Raw genomic sequence first — 21,773 nt, 5'->3', positions numbered from 1 at the left:
ATGAGTAACGGCTATTTAAAGATGGAGTCACTGTTGATATAGCTCGGTCTGAAGGACAGCATTAGCTCGAAACCTCACTTGTGGATGTGCCATTAAATTGCTCTAGAAGGAGCTACAGTGTGCAGACTTTCAATTATGTTTTCTTTGCTTTCTTCTAGGGGTCCAGCACCTGCCAACAAAGGTGTTTGGATGTGTGCGACCACTTGGCATAGTTAGTGATTTTTGGTTCTCCAACTTTCAAGAATTGTAACAATTGTGCAAAAACACTATATTTGTAGGGTGTCATTTTCCAAAATGCAATGAAAAGGTCGATATTTGCATGAATTGTCATGTTTTATGTTACCAGTCCTTCTGGACTCAAGGGAGCGAGTGGTCAATGGAGTGCGCGGTCATTTGTTTAAAACATGTTGCTATGAATTACCAAATGATGAAACAAACTACTGAAATGTAGCACGCAGCAGACATTGTTGCGGGTTATCCCCTGATATACATGTTTGGTCTTGTGAGATAAATAAAGAGCATCAAGATGAAGCAATCTTACATCTCACAGGGCACCACGACGTCTTACCTTATTGTGGTACTGTAGCATTTGTGTGATTATTCTGATCTTGGGATGGTAGTTCTTGATCGAAATAACCCTTGAAGCAGAAAAGCCGGCACAATGAAACGAACAATAAATTCATTTTCCACTGATTTCAAAGTCCAGACAATACAATACCTCATGATGTTGGAGGCATCTTCAGCATCAGGATCTGCACAGTATTTATTGGCTAGAATTAGGCAGGCATCTGCTGCTTCGATCTATGTGCAGGAACCAAAGAAACAGATATGTGAACATTATAGTCAATTCACATTTACAGGCATTGAGTGTTAAACTAATTGTGTCTTTCTCACATTATGATAAAAAAAATAGTGGGCTTTACTTGGGCCAGTTTCAATTAGTCATAGTTCATATCAAAGTGTTTCAGACTTTTTCTTCCTCTCCGTTCTGTCTGTATTCATTTTGAAGAAATAAATAATAAAATATCCTGCTCTGTTTTCCTCTGCTCTCTATACTCACTAAAAATACAAAAAACTAAAAATAACTGATGTTGTAAATGGAATTTGCTTTTAAATCTGTCCAATTTATTCGACACATTAATTCAACAACCGTTGTCCATCATTGTATGTGATTTTATCTCTCATAAAGACGTCACTGACTGTACCTTCACTCTGGCGAGGTCGTGAGGGTTGAGAACAGATCCCTGGTAGAACTCTACTTGGGTAAAATGACGTTTGAACAAGGCTTCCAGCTCAAGATTAGGGGAAATACTAACACAGAGAAAAGAGGAGAGGGGTTAGCGTAACTCATATCTATATCTATAGATATAGATACACACACAGGCTGCTTGTGTATTGTTTAAAACATTGTGTTCTACTACACGTGGTGAGGAAGGAAAAATTTACTTACTTATGGAGAAAAACTATTTCAACATTGACATCATCCCTGTCCTTGTGTAGGAAGTCTTTGAGGAAGTTGGAGACACTTTCGAGGGTAATATGACCACAGACCACAATATGCCTGGAAGAGGGGAAGAAATCATCTTGAGTGGGCAACATAAATCACTGCAGACACTGGCTTGTCTCCCACAGATAATCAGTCAAACCAAAGCACTCTCACATCTCAAATATAGACTAAAAAAGCTATATACATGTCAAAGAAATGCCATTTCAAAGCAAACAAGTAACTGAATTATATCTTTTTTTTCCCCCATGTAATGAAAGTGGTTTAATTCTGCACAAGTGCAATCAAACACTCAACTCTGAACCACTTTAAAACATCTAAGATATAATCACACAGTCCACAGTGGTTGGATTGTCTTCCGTTCTCAATATAAAAACTGTCCCTTCGGCCAAACCACCCCTTTGTGAGCTGAATGCATGTTGACAAAGACATGTACATCAATATGCTTGTGCTTTTTTTACAGAACATTACTAAAAACTTTCAAAGCGATTTGGAGGCTTGTGGTTGACACAAATTCTAAACAGGACCTCGGAGTATTTGACGGGTCCGCTGGCAAAACATGTAGCGCATTACAGCAGGGGGACCTGTCAGACTGTGCACAGGGCTGATTACAGGAGTGAAGAAGTACAAAGTTAGATTGGAACGATTTTGGAGTTGGGGTTGTGACCCTGTTCGTCCTCTGACTGCACCGTCAGCCAGAGTGATCAAGTTCAAAGATCAGCTTCACATTTGTATCATGAGATGAGAGGCGTTTGGCCAGTTTGGATGGTCACTGTCTGACAAGGGCCTAAATTGAAACTTCAAATTCTTAACTGTCTCAAAAATGAAACTTCAGTTTCAATTCAATTCAGTCATTGTTCATGAACATTTTCTTTTTGCTGTTTTTATTTTCTTTAAAGTTCATGTTCAGGTTATCTTGCTCCTTAAATGTTATTGCTGCTATCTTTTCAAATAATTGAATTAAGTAGTGAACGTTGCTGTTATTAAAAATGGTTGGAACTCAACCATGATATAGTTATGTTAAGCAATTTAATCACCATAATCTGGTTGAATTTAAGACATTTTATATGCTTCATTTGCCCTGTGGTAAGCTGAGCTACCCTTCTGGAGTTAAAGTTAAATGTCACCAGGTCTTATTGCCAAACCCCTAAATGAGAAATCCAAACATGCTGAGTAGAATTCAGCCCTTATACTGACATGAATTAGTGTGGACACTCGGCAGACACCCTAATTACCCTATGGAGACCTGTAAGGCAATCTGTGTAATGACAATGGCCTTATCCACTACTTAGCAGGATGTGCCAGCAGACAAATGAACCACTCTAGTTTTGAGTGCTCGGATACTGGACAGCTTTGCATTGAACACTATGAGTATTTGGTTACTCTTTCCTAAAATTAAAAAAAATCACTGTGGTCATATTCTGACGATCAAACTAGATTTGTCTGAATCCATTATCATACTCTTGTACACAAGAAGCAGGCTCTGGCTAACACATTAACCTTCAAAAGTTGATGCCTAAAATTTTAGAATATTACTGACATCTGACTAAGTTTGGCAGGTTTAAAGGAAACAGATATTTATCGATGTTAGATGAGAACCATAGTCCAGATCACTTAATGTCCTCCTACTCTGTACCAGATGGACCGGGTAGGACTGAACTGAAGTGGACTTGGCAAAGTAATGTGACAGACATATTGAAAGAATGGCAGTCTGTGGATGTTGCAGGACATAATGGTCTTCGCAGATGTCGCCTCTGTCCTTTAAGAGGATCTAATGAGCAGCCGTGATGGCATGGCTGGCCAGAGTTGAGCAAAGGGCCATGTGGTCTTACAAGCTGATGAGCTGAGATGTCTGTGGGCAGCCGGCAGTATTTGGCACAAGATGTCTCTCATTTCAAGAGATGAAAAACATTAGTCACGTTTTTCTATTCCCAGTATCCCAGATGCCCTTCAACAAGGGTAGAGGGAATATACAGATTTATAAGGCGTATTGTTTCGTTTGTGTGGGTTCAGCATTAGGTTATTAATCTCTCCCTCACACACACACACACACACACACACACACTAGATGTAGTAGGTGATTTATCAGCAAAGCAAAACTTTCTTCCTCGTGTATCAAGCTTTTTTCCTTCACCCCCCATTTAAGTCTCTGTATTTAAGACAGAATAATTGTTGAAATATTATGCTTCACTTGATAGACGTAATTAAAGTTGGCATGCCTCTTCTGAGGGGCATCAAATTGAATACTGAGGTCTTTGGCTCATTGAATAGGATACAGGAAAAGGATAGCTTGAATAATTCAACCATTTATAATTGCTTCATGACCAAAATTCCTTTCCCTCTGGTTAACCAGATTGAACCGTACAGTTTAAGCTATGGACATTTTTACAAGAAAACCAAACACAACCCAGAAACCAGAAACTATAACAAAAGAGGGCACACAATCACATTAAATACAAAGGGGTATTACAGAGCGTGCGCACACAACATGCAGTCAGGGAACATCCCAGGATGTCACTGGGGAACAGACAAAGAGCTCAAACATCAGCAACAGAGGTCACTCACTTGGTACTGCTCTAATCCTTAGGTCAGTAACGAAACTTTACTGCAAGAATCATCGTCAGAATGTTGCAATTTATACAACTCAGCTCTCATTTTATTTTTGTATTAAATATAAAGGCATCTCCTGTAATCAATTTCAAGACGAGTGCAGGTATATACTGTATAGTGCACTTTGTATTTACAGTGCAATAGCATGCGGATTCTTTGGAAATGTACGTTTGACCATTGAGTTGCTCGCCCTTACAGTGGACTTTCAAAGGTGTATGTCAAAGTTCAGCCAATGTTCAAGCCAGTTTCCATGTCAACCCCTCTGTTGAAGTCGGGGCTAATGGAAACCATAGAGCCATAATGGAAACCACAGAGCCCCGACTGCACTGGGCGCCAACAGAATGCAACACTTGTCATTATTATATCAGCATACGCAGGCTGAGTGCTGTCACTGCGCTCATGGGTGTATGCTACACTGCACAGAGTACTATAAGCAACACCAGCATGAAACAGAAATGTCGTACAGATCCAATGTGAGTCCCTCTCACTTCCAAATAACCTTCAAGGCCTGTTTCGAATGACAGCGGCCAGGCAGCAAGATGAAATAAGGGATACATTTAAAATAGTTCACAATGTATCATGATCTCATTGTTTGTGAGCTTTGTAATCAGACGGATACTTGTAATCTCCTAATCTCATTTCCATGATAGACCTTTTTTTTGTGCTGACAGCTGCTAAATAACTGAAGCCCGATGGCAAACCTAAACCCACATGACAAAGCGGTTTTATCTATGTGTCAGGTCCTATACATGTAAACACCAAACAAATCCAAATCTAAATGATCATCCAAAGAGCCTGGTGCCACTCTGAGCCTGTGTGTTTGGTGGGTATCGTCTGATTGTTACCATGTGTTTGCACTGTATGTCTAACCGAAGAGAGAAATGGTCGGGGGTGCGGAAAGAGAAAATAAAGTGTGTGGGAGAAACTACCCTCGGCTTTGACAAGGGCTTCTCTCAACACACATCTGTGAGTCTGGGCTGAGGTCACTGGCCAAACATAACATTTCATCAATCTTATCTCAATGACAGGCAAACATTATCGGAACAAAAGCTTTTTTTCCAATGCCTCGTTCTACTGCTGACTCGCTAGAATCGGAAAAGAGAAACGGAGTGACGGAGAGAATTGACTGCAAAGCAGTAGATGTTGAGTGCCATAGTAGAGAATGAGAAGAGCAGAGAAGAAGGAAAAAGAAGTCTACCCTCCCTGTTCTAGACACACCACATCTGGATTAAAATATACCTGTGTGCTGAATATCATCAAGGTTTGAGCCACGAGGGGAGGAGAACAGTACTGGACAATATTTACTGTGGTGAAATGACCACACATACTTCACAGTGCACTGGATCCTCTGCTGTGAGAGGCCAATTACACATTTACATAAATAACAAGAGTTTGTGGAGACAAACTCCGCCAGCACACAAACAGGAGAACCAGGCGAGCGTCAAGAACCAAGCAGGCAAAGCAAGCCAAAAGCAATTGAGAGCCTCCACTGGGAGCGAGGCATCCAGCATTCAGGGTGTGGGAGCTGACTGAAGATCAGGGCCAGAGTCATGTCAAGCATTAGTGATGCGATGGGCTAGCGTTGACGTACAACAGGCAGATTACTTTTTCATGGAGTTCGCGATCAATGAAAAAGCCTCATGACTGCAGGTCATTGAGAACATGCCAAAAAATGATGCAGTTAAAGCAAAGTAATTCCATAAGACATGCAAAAAACAAACTCAAGCAAAATGAGACAAGAAAATAAATTATATCTTGCAATGGTCATTTGAATTGATGATGCTGAAAAACACCACCAATAATAATGCACTTGCAGATGGTTAAATCTTTCTATTTTCTTGTGGGGAAAAAAATCCATTGGAAGCGGATCGTAGGGGTTTCATGACTATTTTCTTTCATTTAGAAATAAGTACTAATTCATTTCTATAAGCAAGACTGTATTAATGAGGGACTAGATAAGAAATGGGACAACACAAAGTACACAGATATATTGCATAGAAGCACCACAGGTTAGTACACTGCAAGACTAAAATGTAGTAGTCATGAAAGCTCTATTTTCCGAATTAAATTAAAGCGCAACACAGGATGTTTCAAGGAGGACAGAGAAAGAAAATGAACGGCACACAAATGACTCTGAGTGAAGGACAGATAGAGGCAGATAGAGAAGAGGACGAGGACAGACAGAGAGAGAGAGAGACAGAGTAAAAGAGAGAGTAAAAGAGCATGGACATGTGTGTCCTAATGGCCAAGGTCTCCAGTCACGCAGTGTGACTTGATGTTATAAAGTAACTTTACTGTTCTAAAAAAGTCGAGTTAACTAACCCCCAGTAACTATAAACTCCAAGGGGGTGCACTTGAGTCACACAACCACACCTTGTCTGGATTCAAACTTACTTTCTGCCTCGTGTTGAGTTATAACTCCCTCCGTATTTCTTCCGATTAAGGATGAGAGCAGCAATTTCTGGCACGTAGCGAGCAAACATGGCCTACATGCATGGAACAGAAAAAAGAAAAAGGCATGCAGAGAGGGTTCTACCGCACACAGAAAAACAGCAGAACCATCTGGAATACTTACTTTCTCCCATTAACCGCACTATAGGAACCACCATATTTCTTTCGGTTTCCTATTAACTCTATGATTTCAGGGACGTAGCTGGCAAACATGGCCTAAGGAGAAGATAGAAGACAGAAAAAGAGACTAAAAAAGAGACTACTACGCCGCAGCAGGGTGGTGGGGAAACTGGTGCATGAATCCAGATTTCTGAGGGGGGAAAATATTCCTTTGCTATTGAAATCAAAAACTCTCTCATTGTCTGAAGAGACTTGATAAACTTCGAAAATTGGAGCAAGATCTTCATATACCCAAAAATCTTGTTTTTGCTGTAAAAAAAAGAAAAAATAGCCCCCGTTTCTTAAGGTAAAAGTTTAGGAACAGGTTTGTTCGGTTGGAAAGAATTTTGTCACAGCTGATGAGTCTGTGACAGCACCCAATACCTTTCTGGAAAGCAGACTTTTGAAAGGAGAATAAAAACCTATGTGCCATGTTTTGTCCAACAAACACAGATGATTCGGCAGGTTGATTTGAATAGGCCTACCTGATGGTCCATAGCTGCAAAACACATTAAGACTCATTTGTTGGGCTAGAAAATGAGCTGGATGCATTTTGCAAAGTTGCACAGCCTGTTATCCTAGTGCAGGGTTGTGTTCAGTAAGATTACCAACTAACAATCACTGACGCTACTCATGGAGGCTAACATCTGCAATAAGAAACAAAGAGGTGCCCCTTGCCCTTGTAAATACATACTTAACTCGTACTTGGAAAGTGCACCTATCATCCATCAGCAGGAATAATGAGAAATGACGTGAGTTTCATATGATCCCTGGCTTTAAAATATCTCAAGCCTGAAGTCATTATTTAGCCACTGCTGGTGATAGGAAGCAGGCCGGGGCACTAGCCTAAAGACTTCCAGAGCTCTCAGCGCTGAGGAAAAACACATAACCTATCACCATGGCCACAGCAAGGTACACATCCACACAGCTGCAGGGCATCAGTGCATAGTGATAGCTGGCCAACTAAATACAAAACACAGTGACTGTGATTTGGCTAAAAAATCCTCCACTTCGTTGTTCGAGAAGTTGGGAGGAGGCAGGGTCTTCAGTATGTGTACGAGGTGTGAACACCCATGCATGCCTGTGCTTAAGGTAATGTGCAAGGGGCAACCAATCGGGACGCTAGATCAGAGGAAGGTGAGCAGGAGGGGTTGGGAGGGTGCTGTTGCTATGGTGACAGTCAGGCCGGCCTAAGCCTCATCTCCCTGCCCCTGTGTTTGTTGGAATTGTGGGAAGAGACACGGGAGGAGGGGTTGTCCTGAAACCGCAACTGCTTTTAAGAGAACAGTAACAACATTATCGGACAGAAACTTGCACTCTTATCGAACAAATAAAGGAGTGGCACGTAAAGGGGGAAGGGGACGAAGGAGCACATAGTACTGTAACTACATGTAGACAGGATACAGCAGGCTAAACAGGAGGGTACAACTTCACTAGGACAAGTAAATAACATCTACCGGGAGAGGCAACATAGTTCTAACATTTCAAAAACAGCACTGTGCTTAACTAATTTAAATTCATTGTTCATTAATGTCTCACGTTCAACAGTTTTATACAGTCTATTGATGGGGACAGGCAGGATTTAGGAGGGGAGAAGCGGAGTAAGGGAGAAAGAAAAGCCTGATTTTACCAAACCACCAAGGATGAAGAAGACCATAAACAGCCGCCCCAAGGTGGTTTTTGCATAGACGTCCCCGTAGCCCACTGTAGACATTGTCACCATCAGCAAGTAGACACATTCCCAGTAGGAAAGTGACTGGGAATTCTGGAAGTTTTCCCAAGGATCCCCTGAGTTTTCCACCTAAAACGGAGAAGGGAGCGGGAGTGACGCACAATTAGAGATGACTCTCACCACAAGTCTGTAAACATTTTATAAAACAGGTTCAGACAAAGCTTGCAAAGAGAAACTATTTGATCAAGTTTGATTAAATCCAGCTACAGATGCTTATGCATTCATCTGTGTTGAGTCATCCAGTATATTCTTTATATATATTGAGCTAAGACTACCATCTAGTGGTAAAACAGTTTGATGCTTGACTTGTTGTCTTGAGTTGTTGGGCAGAGCTACAAATACACAATGAATACGATACAGAATTTCAAAAAAATGTCACTCTACACACGAGAAATTGTAGTTTTTTTATAATCATTTTTTCTTGAACAGTTTGACAGTAGATTATGACTGATGATTAGGAAAAATGGGGAGCGAGGAGGCATACAATAAAAGTCTCTAGCCACACTTGGATTTGGGAACTCGCACTCGAACACTCTTCCTTGACTGTTAGGTCACCAGGACACCCAACCTGTGTTTCAAATACTAACCTTATTAGGCAGATTGGCCTACAGCACTATAAAAACCCTCTCTTCATCAATGTCATTGTAGAATTCAGAGTCTCCTCTATGAGTCATTCAGTCACTGTGAACAGTCTTTTTATTATAAAGAGCACTTCTCCACAATGGAACAAACAAAGTAGCGTCCATGGCGCACACAGCACTGTTGAGAGGCTCTAAAGCTGTCTGTGAGGAGGCAAAATGAATATGTGACTATTATGATTAGTAAGTGTGCAAAATCTAACTTATTTACTTTTGAGTGTCTATTATAGAGAGAGTAGTGAATGAGTGAATTTGGACACAGCCAATGCTTCCGATGAAATCCCAAAATGTGAGGTATACAGATTTTAAATTTGGGAAAAGAAACAAAGCACTGGTTTCGGATCAGTAATAGAAATATTATTGGCAGTTACACGAGTTAAGTTACTGGAATCGGTATTGGAGAAAACAAGTTGGATCAGTGCATCCCGACTTGATAAGAGTGTGAAACAAAATCATTACAATAATATTTCTTGCAGTTCATTCTAAAGTTGGCTAATTGTTTACAATATTAATAATGAGACAATTAGACAATTTGATTTTGAAGTGTGACAAGTTGTCTTGTCCTGGTTCCTCAGTTAGCATCCTCACTGGCTCATTAATCACTAGAGCTTACTGGTCCTCACATCTGTCCACTTACCAAATGTATGAATCCAGCTGCTGTGAGCCATGTGCTTATGAAGATGGAACACAGGTTCACTAGCTTGATGGAGTTGCTGCGGTGAAGAAGAAGAGAAACCATAAAACTCTCAAAGACCTTAGACCACAATGACAGAAAAACTGAGACTTGTGAGCTCATGAAAGGAAGCTGTCGTGGCTAACAATAAACTACAGCAAGGAAAGTTAAGCTGGGATTTAAATAGATTATGATCATATCAATAAACAAAACAAAAAAATCATAAAAGCCCAATGAGGTACAGAATAGGAATAAAAGCTTGAATCCAACTTCCGAGGAGGATGTTTAAAAAGAGGGCCACTTTCTAAACCTTTGCTATCAGTACAGTTATGGTACACAAGTGTAAGTATAGTGTTATGTTTACATACAATGTGAAAATGTTATTTATATCACACCATAAAAAAACCTTACCATTACCTTAAACATACAATTATGATACCTCATAAAATAAGCATGTAGTTTAATACAAATTTAAGCAATTACTACCACATACTGAATACCGACAATGACATGCAAACCAACCTCACTTTTACTCATAGCTACTGGTGGTAGTAACAGTGAAGATATGATTCTTGAAAGCTTTATCCTTACCTTGTTTTCAGGATATTCAAAAACTGCAGAATTTCCGAAAACTGTATCAATCTTAGTGCTCTCAGAAATCTTAAGCCTGTGAGACAGAGACACAGAAAGAGAGAAATTAGCATACATGTGCATAAAGAACAACTGATGGCAACATTAAATTCACATATCTTTTACACACATCAAAATATCTTTACAGTAGAACCAGAGAGGACATAACAGTGGCAGATATGAAGAAAGACAACTGGACACAGACAACATGAATGAGCAATCCGATAGTATGGCCCAAAGCACTTTTGGTACAGCACAGCGCCATATGAATCAAAATTTAGTCTGCGACATACCAGGATATGAAACAGAAGAAGTAGACACTTTATTCTAGATGATGCGTTGGAATTATTTATGCATTCATACAAGTTAGGAGGAACATCATGTGGCCTACTTTACATGAGACTCAGTCTGCATCCAAGAGCAGCTCGCTTAGGGATTAGAGAACAATGCGACACCTGCCTCATTGTCTTTTTTACATAACACGAATGATGCAATGGAACGTGTGTATTCGCGTCTGTGCCTATGTGTGTCAGTTCGTGTGACAAACTGAGTTCCCATTGAGACGATCTTTACAAAAAGTTTACTAATTGCAAATGTAGGACAGTGGCCATATCGTCAGCAAACATGTTTTAAACACCAGCTAACAATTTCAAGATCTGCGTAAATAAGGTACTAAACTAATGTTGTGCACCCCTTCCAGAGAATACATGTCTATACACTTCCACCAACGCCCTTACCCCAGATGGAGAGGATGCGCAAACAGGACCACACTGAATGACACAGTCCCGTCTGCCTTTCCTTTTGCTCCTGTCCATGACGGCCCTGTCTCACCCTGTACCCATTCTGAAAAAGATCGCCACAGGACTTCTTTCGCCTCCACGTCTCTCGGACGGGCTCCAAGTTAACATCACTGTGTGTACGTCGATATATGAGGAGCTTAGGAGGAATCATTGTTTTAGAAACCGGTCCAAAGAATTCCTTTTTCTTCTTGCCAAGAAAGGAATTAAAAATTGCTGATCCAAAAATATTTAGGGCCTGGTATTTCAAAAGCACCTCCAGAAAATGACAAGAGATAATTCCTCAGACTTTACTAATCTTCCTCAGTGCAGCGCCACAAAAGTTAAAAGTTCCTTGTAAAGAAAACAGCTATAAATACTTTGAAATCGATGGTCACTGCTGCAGACAGAAGAGCTAAATAGACAGCTAGAAATCTATTGCTTGTTTAATCATACCAGCCTTGCCAGGGATTGTGTCTCAGTGAGCAAAATGTCAGCTCTAATATATGTTTTTTTTTCTTTTTTTCTCATTTTTGTTAGTGTTAATCCTCACCACCCAAACAGATTTACCTGTCCATGCCCCTTTTAGTACTTTACTTTGAACCCTTGTAAAGCTTTGTCTCCATCAACACACAGCTGTGTTGAACCTATTTAAAAACAATAAAGTCTGAACCCTGCCAGGGATTAGCAGAGATGAAGATAAAATGAAAACGCTGCAGAACAAAAACAGTAATCCTGACAAGTTGATGATAGTTAGAGTTATTGGACAATCCAGGGCTGAGGTCATTTCCACTACAGTAAAATCTGATTTTTTCTGACATGAAAAAACTTTAGGATTAGGGATCCATTCTTTAATGAAAACCTTTCAAAGGGTCATTTTAACATGACTTCCAAATATTTTAGAGAAGTACTGCCTCTTGTACTGTAAAAAGCCTGGTTACAGGAGCAGCACAGTACTATTGAGCTGCAGCGGAGAGTCTATTGAGCTGTCTAGTTACAATCAATGGTGGAAAGTCACAAAATACATTTAAGTATTTAAGTAGTTTACTTAAATACAATTTTGAGGTACTTGTAACAAAGTATTTTTACTTTAACATAAATATGATAAGTACTTCTCTCACCACTTGCTATGACAAATTGATTATGGTACTACATTGAAGCAGTTGTTTATGTCTGTGTATTAAATGAAATCCTGGAATTCTCAGGTGAATAGTCGGATAAATGTTTTTCAGGCATTATTTAATTTAAGAAAAAGTTAATAGATTAAATGATAGGACTATATATATATATATATATATATATATATATATATATATATATAATAGTTATTCTTTCTTATGTATTTGCATGCTCGTATGTCATTTTAATGTACAGGACGGGTTTTCTTGTTTTTGCTCCTTTTCAGTCATTGAATATGTAAGTCTACTAGATCGGCATGGATATTTTGAGTGACATTTTGTGTTGGAAGTATATAGAAAAATGAGTAATAAATGGTTGACATTTTTTAGATTGAAAAGTAACAACAATTGCGTGGCAATATTAGATGTTGTACCAAAATGTCCAGTGATAGAGTGATGGAGCCCGCCATGGGGCTGCATTTCTCTCAATCAGTGTGAAGCATCTGTGTTTGTGTTATACTATGTATGTATGTATGTATGTATGTATGTATGTATGTATGTATGTATGTATGTATGTATGTATGTATGTGTGTATGTGTGTATGCGTGTGTGTGTGTGTGTGTGTGTGTGTGTGTGTGTGTGTGTGTGTGTGTGTGTGTGTGTGTGTGTGTGTGTGTGTGTGTGTGTGTGTGTGTGTGTTCTGTATTTAACACTACGATATCTGTTCTGAAGACTTTCCTCCTAACTGGGGAAAAAAAATCTGGTCCCCCAAAGTAAGCATTTATTTATATTTAGTCAATAAAATGTCCCCACAAGCATAGTAATACATGTGTTTATATGTGTGCATGTGTGGAAAAACTGTCGGTGAAATTCTGCTCCCCTGAACACGTGTTGATGCATGACAAAATCTCCTTCCCACACATGTCAAAGCCTCTTGCACACACACACAAGGTTCAGCTAGCCAGATGCTCATTCAAAAAGGGTTTTCTGGTCTCTGCCCACTCTTACTTCATTGAGGATTTGCGAGCCAAAGTCACATGTTCTAGCAGAGCAGCCTACTGGGACCTTTTATCAATCACCAGACTGGGATGTTACATCTGGGATGATACTGACAGTCAACGAAGCCATGGATTAGATTACATGATGCTATGCAGCACTAACACACAAACACTGCTAGTGTAGCACTGGTTCTTATGTCATGCTGAATAGACAGCACGTGCATATTAAATTCAACACCAGCAACACATTTCTTCAAAGCTTACAACTCAACTCATTGCCTGTGCAATAATGCAACATGCAATACCGTGACAAGTGAGGAGCCTGGCTGCAGCAAAGAGGCTTAAACTTCCCAAAAATTAGCTTCACTCTCTTGACTGTATATGGTGGCTTCCTGCCAGCGACTGAGGGCCATATAAGGCAGACGCACTTCAGTAAGCCTCTTTCAGCAGGAAAACACAAGGGATCATGAAACAGTATACTACAGCACCACTAGGAGGCAGTAGCAGGTTAGAATTAAAGCCATGCCTAAAGGCTACGACAGTATTGTACATTCTTAAAGCAAGTACAGCTTCACATCAACGTTTAGGTTGCTACCACAAAATCAGAAAACGATACATTTTAATCTTTTTGGAGTACAAAATGATCTTACAATAAACTCATGACGCCATTTACTGTAAAAAAAATGGTTGTTTCAAAGATAATCACAGCCAGCATTGCTGTTTCTTGTGTTTTTTTAATAAAGTTAACTAGCAGGGTGTGAGAAATGGGGCTCAGTTGCCAGATGAGCTACTAGCATCTTTCAAACCGCCAAATGCTAATCCTACTTTGCTAGGGACTCTCTTGAGAGCAATGCTCAGTTCAAGTACTTAAAGGAGATTAATTCCCCTTTCCAATGGAGAACTCTGCATGCCCTCTTACATTAGCCACACATCGTTCTCTTCCTCTCAATCAATGTCCAATTTGCAGAGGCAGGGAGAACATATCTTGAAATGCATAGAGCATATACTTCCTCTGGTGCAGAGTGGGCGGACACTCTACCACACAGCACAGGGCAGAACCCCTATTAGTGGTCTTTTTATTATACACCTCCACTGGATGTCCAACAGTCTTCTCATGCAGGACCACAGCTGACAGAGTGAAGCAAAAGGTACTGTAATTGAGATGTATTACACTGGCTGTGGTGTGTATTCCCCCACAGTGAATGGAAAGAAAAGATGAACTAATCCACTGGGAATGAGGAGCTCTTTGCAACCGCCCTGGCTTCCTCGAACAAAGCCTGCTAAAGAACGGTATGTACACACTTAGCTAAATTAAAGTAACACCAACTATGGATTAGTCCATTGATTATTAGAAAAGCCATAATGGCCCTGTCAAGCGTGAGGATATATATAGGGGGGGGGAATAGTTTTTAGGGAAGTGTAAATGTAATTTATGTATCAGGGAATATCAAAAGTTACCAAAGGAAAGCAGCAGCAGTAATATGGCACTATATCTGGACATTCTCTCAGAATATTATACTGATTAATTGTGCTTATTTTCCTGTCAGAACATGGTACTGTATGTCCTAATTCCATAATAATATGGGATAGAAGGAGCTGATCATGATTCCTGTTCTAACACCTAACAGACACTTTCAGCACCCCATTAGTATTCTGGAAGCTATCACCAATATAACCATATCCAAGGGCAGACACACGCTGTTCATTTTATAACTGAGGCTTTGCACCACTGTATGCAGCCTTAAACACATGGATAAGTACACCACCAGTAAACACATAAGCCATGCCAGTGGGAGTTATGTTACTATAAAGCTCTGTGGTTACAGTATATATGTCAAACACTGCGAGAATAACCATGCTCTAATGTTTGAAGGACATGCAACCTGATATGTTAACCTTGCAAAAAATAGTCCTCAGGATTCTTCCCTTTCCAAAATGATAGTAATGCATCTTGACAGATCTGGAATCTATAGAGCATCTCTCAAAAACAATAAATAAATCAAAAAAATTAGCTGCTGTTTATACACAACAACTCACACTGCAGCTGTATTGTATATAAAAGGTGTCTTCGCTTTCTACATCGAGCCCATGTGCAGGATATTTAATGATCACAGGTAATTAATCACTGCAGAATGTCAGGCAGCAGCCAGACCGTCCTTTCACAGTCTTTCATCATCCTCATCAAGGCCCCAACACCAACGGCTTTCTGGGGATGAGATGAGGACACCTTACATCATGAATACCAGAAACCAGATTACTTGACTTGGCCATAACTAATTCATTACACAGCTTGTTCCCTGTGAAATTCATGGCCATAGTAAGCCTCTTAAGAAAACTTCATCACCCCAGAGAATAGACTTTCACAATTTGATATGACTTTTTATATTACTAGATTTAGTGATTTCAGTGTGCATGTAAAAATAAAGAACATAGAAGGCAGTCCTTCCAAATCCCTGAATCTCTTGACAGTTTAGAGTTTAGTTTATGTCATGTAATTAGGGACAATTAAGGTTTATTTCAACGTGTTACTTTCATAGTTTTGGCCATCATTTCTATCAGGTATAATACGATTGATATTGTATATAAGACAAATTGAGAATTGATTGTTCTCACTATTCATAATCTGTCAAATATTCTCACAATCAATTGATTTAACGTTTAATCTTCTTAAAAGAGGTTTGTTTAAAACCTGCATGATCAATATGTTGCTCATGTTTTCTTCCCAGTTTGACGTCTTTTTTGCAATATTATCCAGTTCCCATATCTCAGAAATATAGTTCTTGCTAGTTAATATTATGGGCCTTTTTCACAGCAGACATTTTGACTTGCCATAGCAGGAAACGCACAGAAATTACTAATCACATTAACAACAGCTCCATTCTGTTCAAGTGTCCCTGTAAACCATGACAGTGTGACGGTGAACCAACAGGACCCTGAAACTGAGGCGCCTAATTGGAATTCAGCCATCATTCATTTTAATACCTCTACATGCTATTAAGACACATTTTGAAAAATAAGAGAGAGAAAAACAGGATCTTTAAGATATCTTTTTGAGATAAATGTCAACAGTATCTCGCTCCATAGGTCTAAGTGTTTTCTGCTAGGAGAACCTAAACTCCTTTGACTGTATTTCATATAATAGCTCGCATTCTGACAGAACAGCCTTGGTGGTCCTATGTCATGCTCAGCTAAACATTGGATTAGCAATCAGCTGAGCTGTAAATTAATTAATCCATGTACAGTATATATGGTTATGAAAGTAAGTTTTAAAATTGGCAGTGCACTCAAAAAAAAAAAAAGAATACCGCTACAAAGAAACTCTTTTTACTGCAGTGTAATTCAGGCCACAATACTCTGAATGCACTGAGAAAAGTAGGTCGTTACGTAATGCAGGTTAGGGTGTTTTCCAGTCTGCTCATGCAAGAGAGTGTGTGTATGGAAGTGTGTACGTGTGTGTTTGGGGAGAACACAACCTTTTCCATGTGCATTTTTTGTGTGAGTGTGAAGGAGCCCATTAGATGGCAGTTATGGACCGCTGTGAGGTATTCCAGGTGCAACGCCTCAATGCAGCAATTACCAATAAAACACACACACACACACACACACACACAGCCCTTTTCTGAGTTACTCTCACTCCCATTAGCCAATCCACTCTGCTGTGTTCCCTGAAACATCAGAGGAACCCAGCCCTGTCACTTTCAATGATGAGGGAAAGTTGACTGCAGCCCAAAGCAAGAGGGCCTTGGAGACACAGTCCCAGTAATGGGGAGACAGAAGGGGGACTGAGAGGCAAAGGGAGAGACAGGGAGTGATAAAAGGAGGGGTGACATGTGAAGATAGAGGGCAAAAAAAGAAGTGGAAAATGAAAAACGGTATATGAGAAAGCAAGAAATGATCAGGCTATACAGTGAGAACGAAGGAGAGAGTCAAAGCGAGATAGAAGGAAACAGCTGAAGGAGGTATGCAGACTTACCGAGCCAGCTTCTGTTCAAGTAAACAGAAACGAACACGGGAGGAACCGTGAAGAAGTCGACCACTGAGTTGACCTCCAGCCAAAACCACAGCTTATCATTTGCCGCTATAAACTGTGAAAAGAAAAGAGATGGCATCAAGAATTGTAATTTTATACGAATTGCTACCTCTCCACCACAGCCTTCAGCCTTCAGACTGCATGCCATGTCCCCTTTTAGCATCGCTGACATACCGTATAGAATGACAAAAACTTCACCCCACTTGCTGAGTCATGCGAGCGGTTGGTGGTGTAAGCAGCTTATGAGTTTATTTATTCATTCATTCAGGACGGCAGGCTTGCGTTTGCACCACTGGAATGCTGCACTGGCATGGCAGCCATGCTAACAACAGTATTACAACAGTGTCAGTTAAAATTAAAGGCATTCTGTGTGAGTATTCGTTGGTGTCTGTCTGTTTGTGAGCATTGTTGGTTGTCCTGCAAAAAAAAGCCGATGAAAAAATGCAATATATCGGGATGTGGGTTGAGAATAGGAAGCATGAAAGATACTTATGTAGGATGCTATACATTTTAATGCATGTAAAACGACGCATGCCCGCATGGCTGTGTGCATATTGTTTGTGCCAGTGTGTTTGACAGCATGTCTGTATACGTGTACAGTAAATGCATGTATGAGTGAGTGCATGCTTGTTGGCGTGCACGTGTGAGCGTGCAGGTGCCAACTTACCCGCAAGCCAAAATAAAGAAGGAAGAAGACGTTGAAGGCCATATCGATTTGTAACGTGAAATCTTTGTAGAAGTTCTGGCAGGATTCTATTGGACTAGAGAACAGAGAGAAAGAGAGAGAGAGAGAGAGAAAAAAAAAACTTTTACTGGCATGAACTGATACTGATGAAGAGAAGGGTCTTTCATCTCTTTCATACCATAAACACACAGTAGGCAAACACCGGGGAGCCAGCCATATTCCCATGGAAGTAATGTCACTTCCTAGGCTTTTTTCTTTGTTGTTTATTTTACAGTTAGTATATGAGTTTGATATCAGTAGATTATATTAATTATTATTTGAATAATTTATGTCATATGCATTGAATGTGTTCATTCTGTACACATGACATCTATTGCACTTCTGTCCATCCTGGGAGAGGGATCCCTCCTCTGTTGGTAAAACAATAACACAATACAATTCCGCCAAAAGAGGTTCTTCAGAGATGCTTTTCTGACCTCATCCTGATCACCTTTCCTCAGTTCAGCTCACAGGACTGATAAGAAACATGTTCTCTGGTGACAACAGTCAGCTTGAAGTTGTCAAGGTCAAATGGTGGTGACCAATGCTTGACCGAACTAAATCCTTGCCTGTAAGATGTTTGACTGAGAAAACCTTAAACCTGTGAATGTAAATTAATTTGAACAAAATATGGGAGTTAAAACACTATTAATGACACACATTTTGTGATATGCCATTGAGTTTCAATGACATTGTGCAATTCCTCCTCTGAGCCCTAGGGGGTAAAAGACCCGCTGTCAACCAGATACAGATGAAAGTAAAGAGAAGTTGATGGTTGCTTTCATGTGACAGTGCATTCAGCATGCATACATTATGCAGCATCCGTCAAACATAAATATTCCAACAGATTTTCCCCTCATATGACAGTGACTCCGCACAAAGAAAGAGACAGCATAGCTCTCTCCATTTAACAGAGTGGAATAGCTAGCGCGGTTAGTTGCTTAAAAAAAGGCAGATGATGATAAATGAGTCGTGATCTGTCTCCTCTGTCATGTAATCCATCTTCATGTGTACCTTGTGATGATTAGCCATTAGAGGGGCTGCTCTTCACAAAAGCAATAAGAGGCAGTTTGCCCAACCTATTCTTCACTTGGTCATGGGCCTATAGCATTTTGCTACTGAGTAATGAGGAATCCCACTGCGGGAAAAACATGAATATGCATTATTGTTTGGCTGAGTATAGTCGACCTTCGGGAATGTACAGATTGGCAAGAGAACACACACATGGCCATTACATGAGTACACAGTTACAAGTCCCATGTGTTTACATTCAAACATTGAAGTATACATCGGTATGCATGGAGCCCATAGAGGCACAGTGTGAGATCCTGAGCAGAGCTTACTGCGTAACGAAAACCTCCAGAGGTAGAGAGGAGTGAGGCTTAATCATCTTCCAGTTAACATCAAACATGTTATCTGATGATCCATTATAATGCATGACTGAGTACAGACATGCCAGAGAGGACGTATTGCTCCAAGAGGATGATCCGACTTCTCATTCATGAGTCTGCCTCGAGCATATCCTAAGGACTGATGTGATCTTTAAGATGATGTAAAACCCTGGCTCAAGTCCAGAATGATTAGAATGAGTCTGGTTTATGCAGCAGTTGTTTCAAACTAAAGTGACTTTTTTTGGTTAAAAGGCATTTTCTCATACAGTGCCATCAGACTTCAGACAGAGGTTAATTTGCTTCTGATCCCTAGACAGAGTAAACATTGATCTGGCCTAAATACTCAATGAATAACTCACCATCGGCATCTCTTCGTGACTCTGTAGGCATGAAACTGAACGTGAATGCTAAAACGAACCATAAATAATAAATTGAACCTACAGCCATAAGCATGCACAATATTCCTCACATCCGTCTACGCAACACGCAAGCTCATGCTCCCCAAAAAAGATCTGAAGCCACAACCTCAAAGTCCCTTGTGCAAGAGATTGCACACACCTACGCTAATACAAATGCACTTATGCACATACACAGACGCAGATGGTGCACACTGAAGACACCATTTGGAGTGGTCACTGTGGCATTTGCCCTCAGGCCCAGCTCTGGCCTAATTCTGTACAACCGCTCATCTACAGTCACGTGACCCAAAGCATTCTCAATAACACAGAGGGAGCATGGCGGCACACAGCAGGAGCTGAGTGGTACATTCAATTTGGCTTGATTTGGCACTATAGGGCAGCACAATTGCTGCACTCTGAGAGCTTTAATTTACTCATTTTTATAATCATTATTTGAAAGTACAGCTTATCATTAACTAAAGTAGTGGGAAGACACATCAGGCAGACATATGGTTTCTCTCTTAAGCTCAGAGGCACAATAGGAAATTAAGAGTTCATCTGTGCAGGGTGGGAGAGTTTTTGCAGTCTATTATTGTGGAGCTGCTGTATGTGTTTGTAAAAAATGGCTCAGCGGACTAAAAGGAAAACACAATAATGAGTTAGCTGCTGTTTATGTGGCAAGTCCTCCTGTTTGAATGTGTCATCCGGCATGATAAATACTTCATAAACACAACTCTGCATTCAAAAGGAGCAAATAGAATAAGCAAACAAAGCAAATAGATACAAAATGAGATGTGCTGTATGAGTAGAGATGTGACTCGTCACCTGTACACAAACAGCCTCATAGTGAGCCATCCATAACTAGTGCAGTGGCCGTTTGGAGGGCATTTGTAGTGGGCCAATTGCTTGGCTCCCTGTGTTGCTGCTTGCAGGTTGTCGAGGGGTGTGCCTGTTTGGAGCACGGGGCTGGTCGGAGCAGGCCGATTGCTTGCAGACGACATGATCAACTCAGGCTACAGAGCCCTGAAGCCCCGCCCCCCACTGCTGCACAAAGCACCGTTCGCTTGTTTGTTCAAAGTCCATCAATGTTGAACATGTGTCCAAATTGCACCAAATTAGACGCCGCACTTGAGTCCCCAGCAATACACCTGCCATGTGTGAATTAGATTGGATGAGCAGCCCTCGAGGTATGCGAAGGACGTACCCACGGACAGACAAACGCTTTATAGTCCGATGCAATACATCAAATGCAAATATGGCCTTAAAAAATCAGTCTAGTTGGCTATGGATTTAGTTAAAAAGGTGTTTCTGTTTCTGTGACTCTTTCCAACACGAAGAGCATGTAAGACAAGCAGAATTCCTAATTCCTGTTTTCAATGTCGCTTCACACGCCTCAATCACAAATGTTTCCGGACTTCATGCTGCCAGTGTCCTGCGGAAAGTAGATCTGCCCACCACAGTCCTTATTACTCCTTCAGCCCTGGCACAGATTGGGGCTACAACATCCTGACTGACAGGAAGAAGAGAGAGGAAAACGTGAGAGAGAGAGAGAAAGGAAGACGGCAGCGAGACACGGAGAGATAAAAGAGACAGGGAGAGAAGAGAGGCAGTGACAGTAAGAGGGCGAGGAAGAGGGGGAGATGTGAAGGCGACAGAGTGAAAAGGGAGGGGCACTGTGTTCCCAGAGGTATGCTCTATGCTCGGCCATTGTTAGACGACAGAGACTTGATTCGCTAAGACCAATAGATCAGTGGTGTCATGCCCTCACAACTGTCCTTTATATTTTAAAATTCTTCTTTAAAAAGAGAAGTTACATGGTTTCAAGCGGGATATTTTTTGTGCACCACAATACATGGTACATTTTAAATGATTGATTGTATATGTAATAACAACAAGTTATTTCAGTCAATGGGGGAAAAATCTGTCAAAACAAAAAGAAGA

General features: G+C 40.5%; 1 protein-coding gene across 4 annotated transcripts in view; it reads right to left on the bottom strand.

Annotated features, from left to right (window-relative positions):
- The window catches only part of kcnma1a (potassium large conductance calcium-activated channel, subfamily M, alpha member 1a), a gene marked incomplete at both ends in the record, with an annotated part of 121,974 nt that overhangs the window by 40,351 nt on the left and 59,850 nt on the right, over positions 1-21,773 (bottom strand). For all 4 annotated transcript variants that reach the window (XM_079168770.1, XM_079168769.1, XM_079168768.1 and 1 more), the window contains 10 exons: positions 569-638; positions 719-801; positions 1,206-1,311; positions 1,451-1,561; positions 6,690-6,781; positions 8,355-8,525; positions 9,732-9,807; positions 10,359-10,434; positions 17,263-17,374; positions 17,987-18,080. In XM_079168770.1, coding sequence (XP_079024896.1) covers positions 569-638; positions 719-801; positions 1,206-1,311; positions 1,451-1,561; positions 6,690-6,781; positions 8,355-8,525; positions 9,732-9,807; positions 10,359-10,434; positions 17,263-17,374; positions 17,987-18,080 — 991 coding nt within the window. The remainder of the gene's footprint in view (positions 1-568; positions 639-718; positions 802-1,205; positions 1,312-1,450; positions 1,562-6,689; positions 6,782-8,354; positions 8,526-9,731; positions 9,808-10,358; positions 10,435-17,262; positions 17,375-17,986; positions 18,081-21,773) is intronic.

The sequence above is a fragment of the Pholis gunnellus genome (genome assembly GCF_910591455.1).
Source record: "Pholis gunnellus genome assembly, chromosome: 11".
In the NCBI taxonomy this organism is placed as follows: domain Eukaryota; kingdom Metazoa; phylum Chordata; class Actinopteri; order Perciformes; family Pholidae; genus Pholis; species Pholis gunnellus.
Note: the sequence above shows the minus strand (reverse complement) of the source record. Positions and strands in the feature narration are given on the sequence as shown.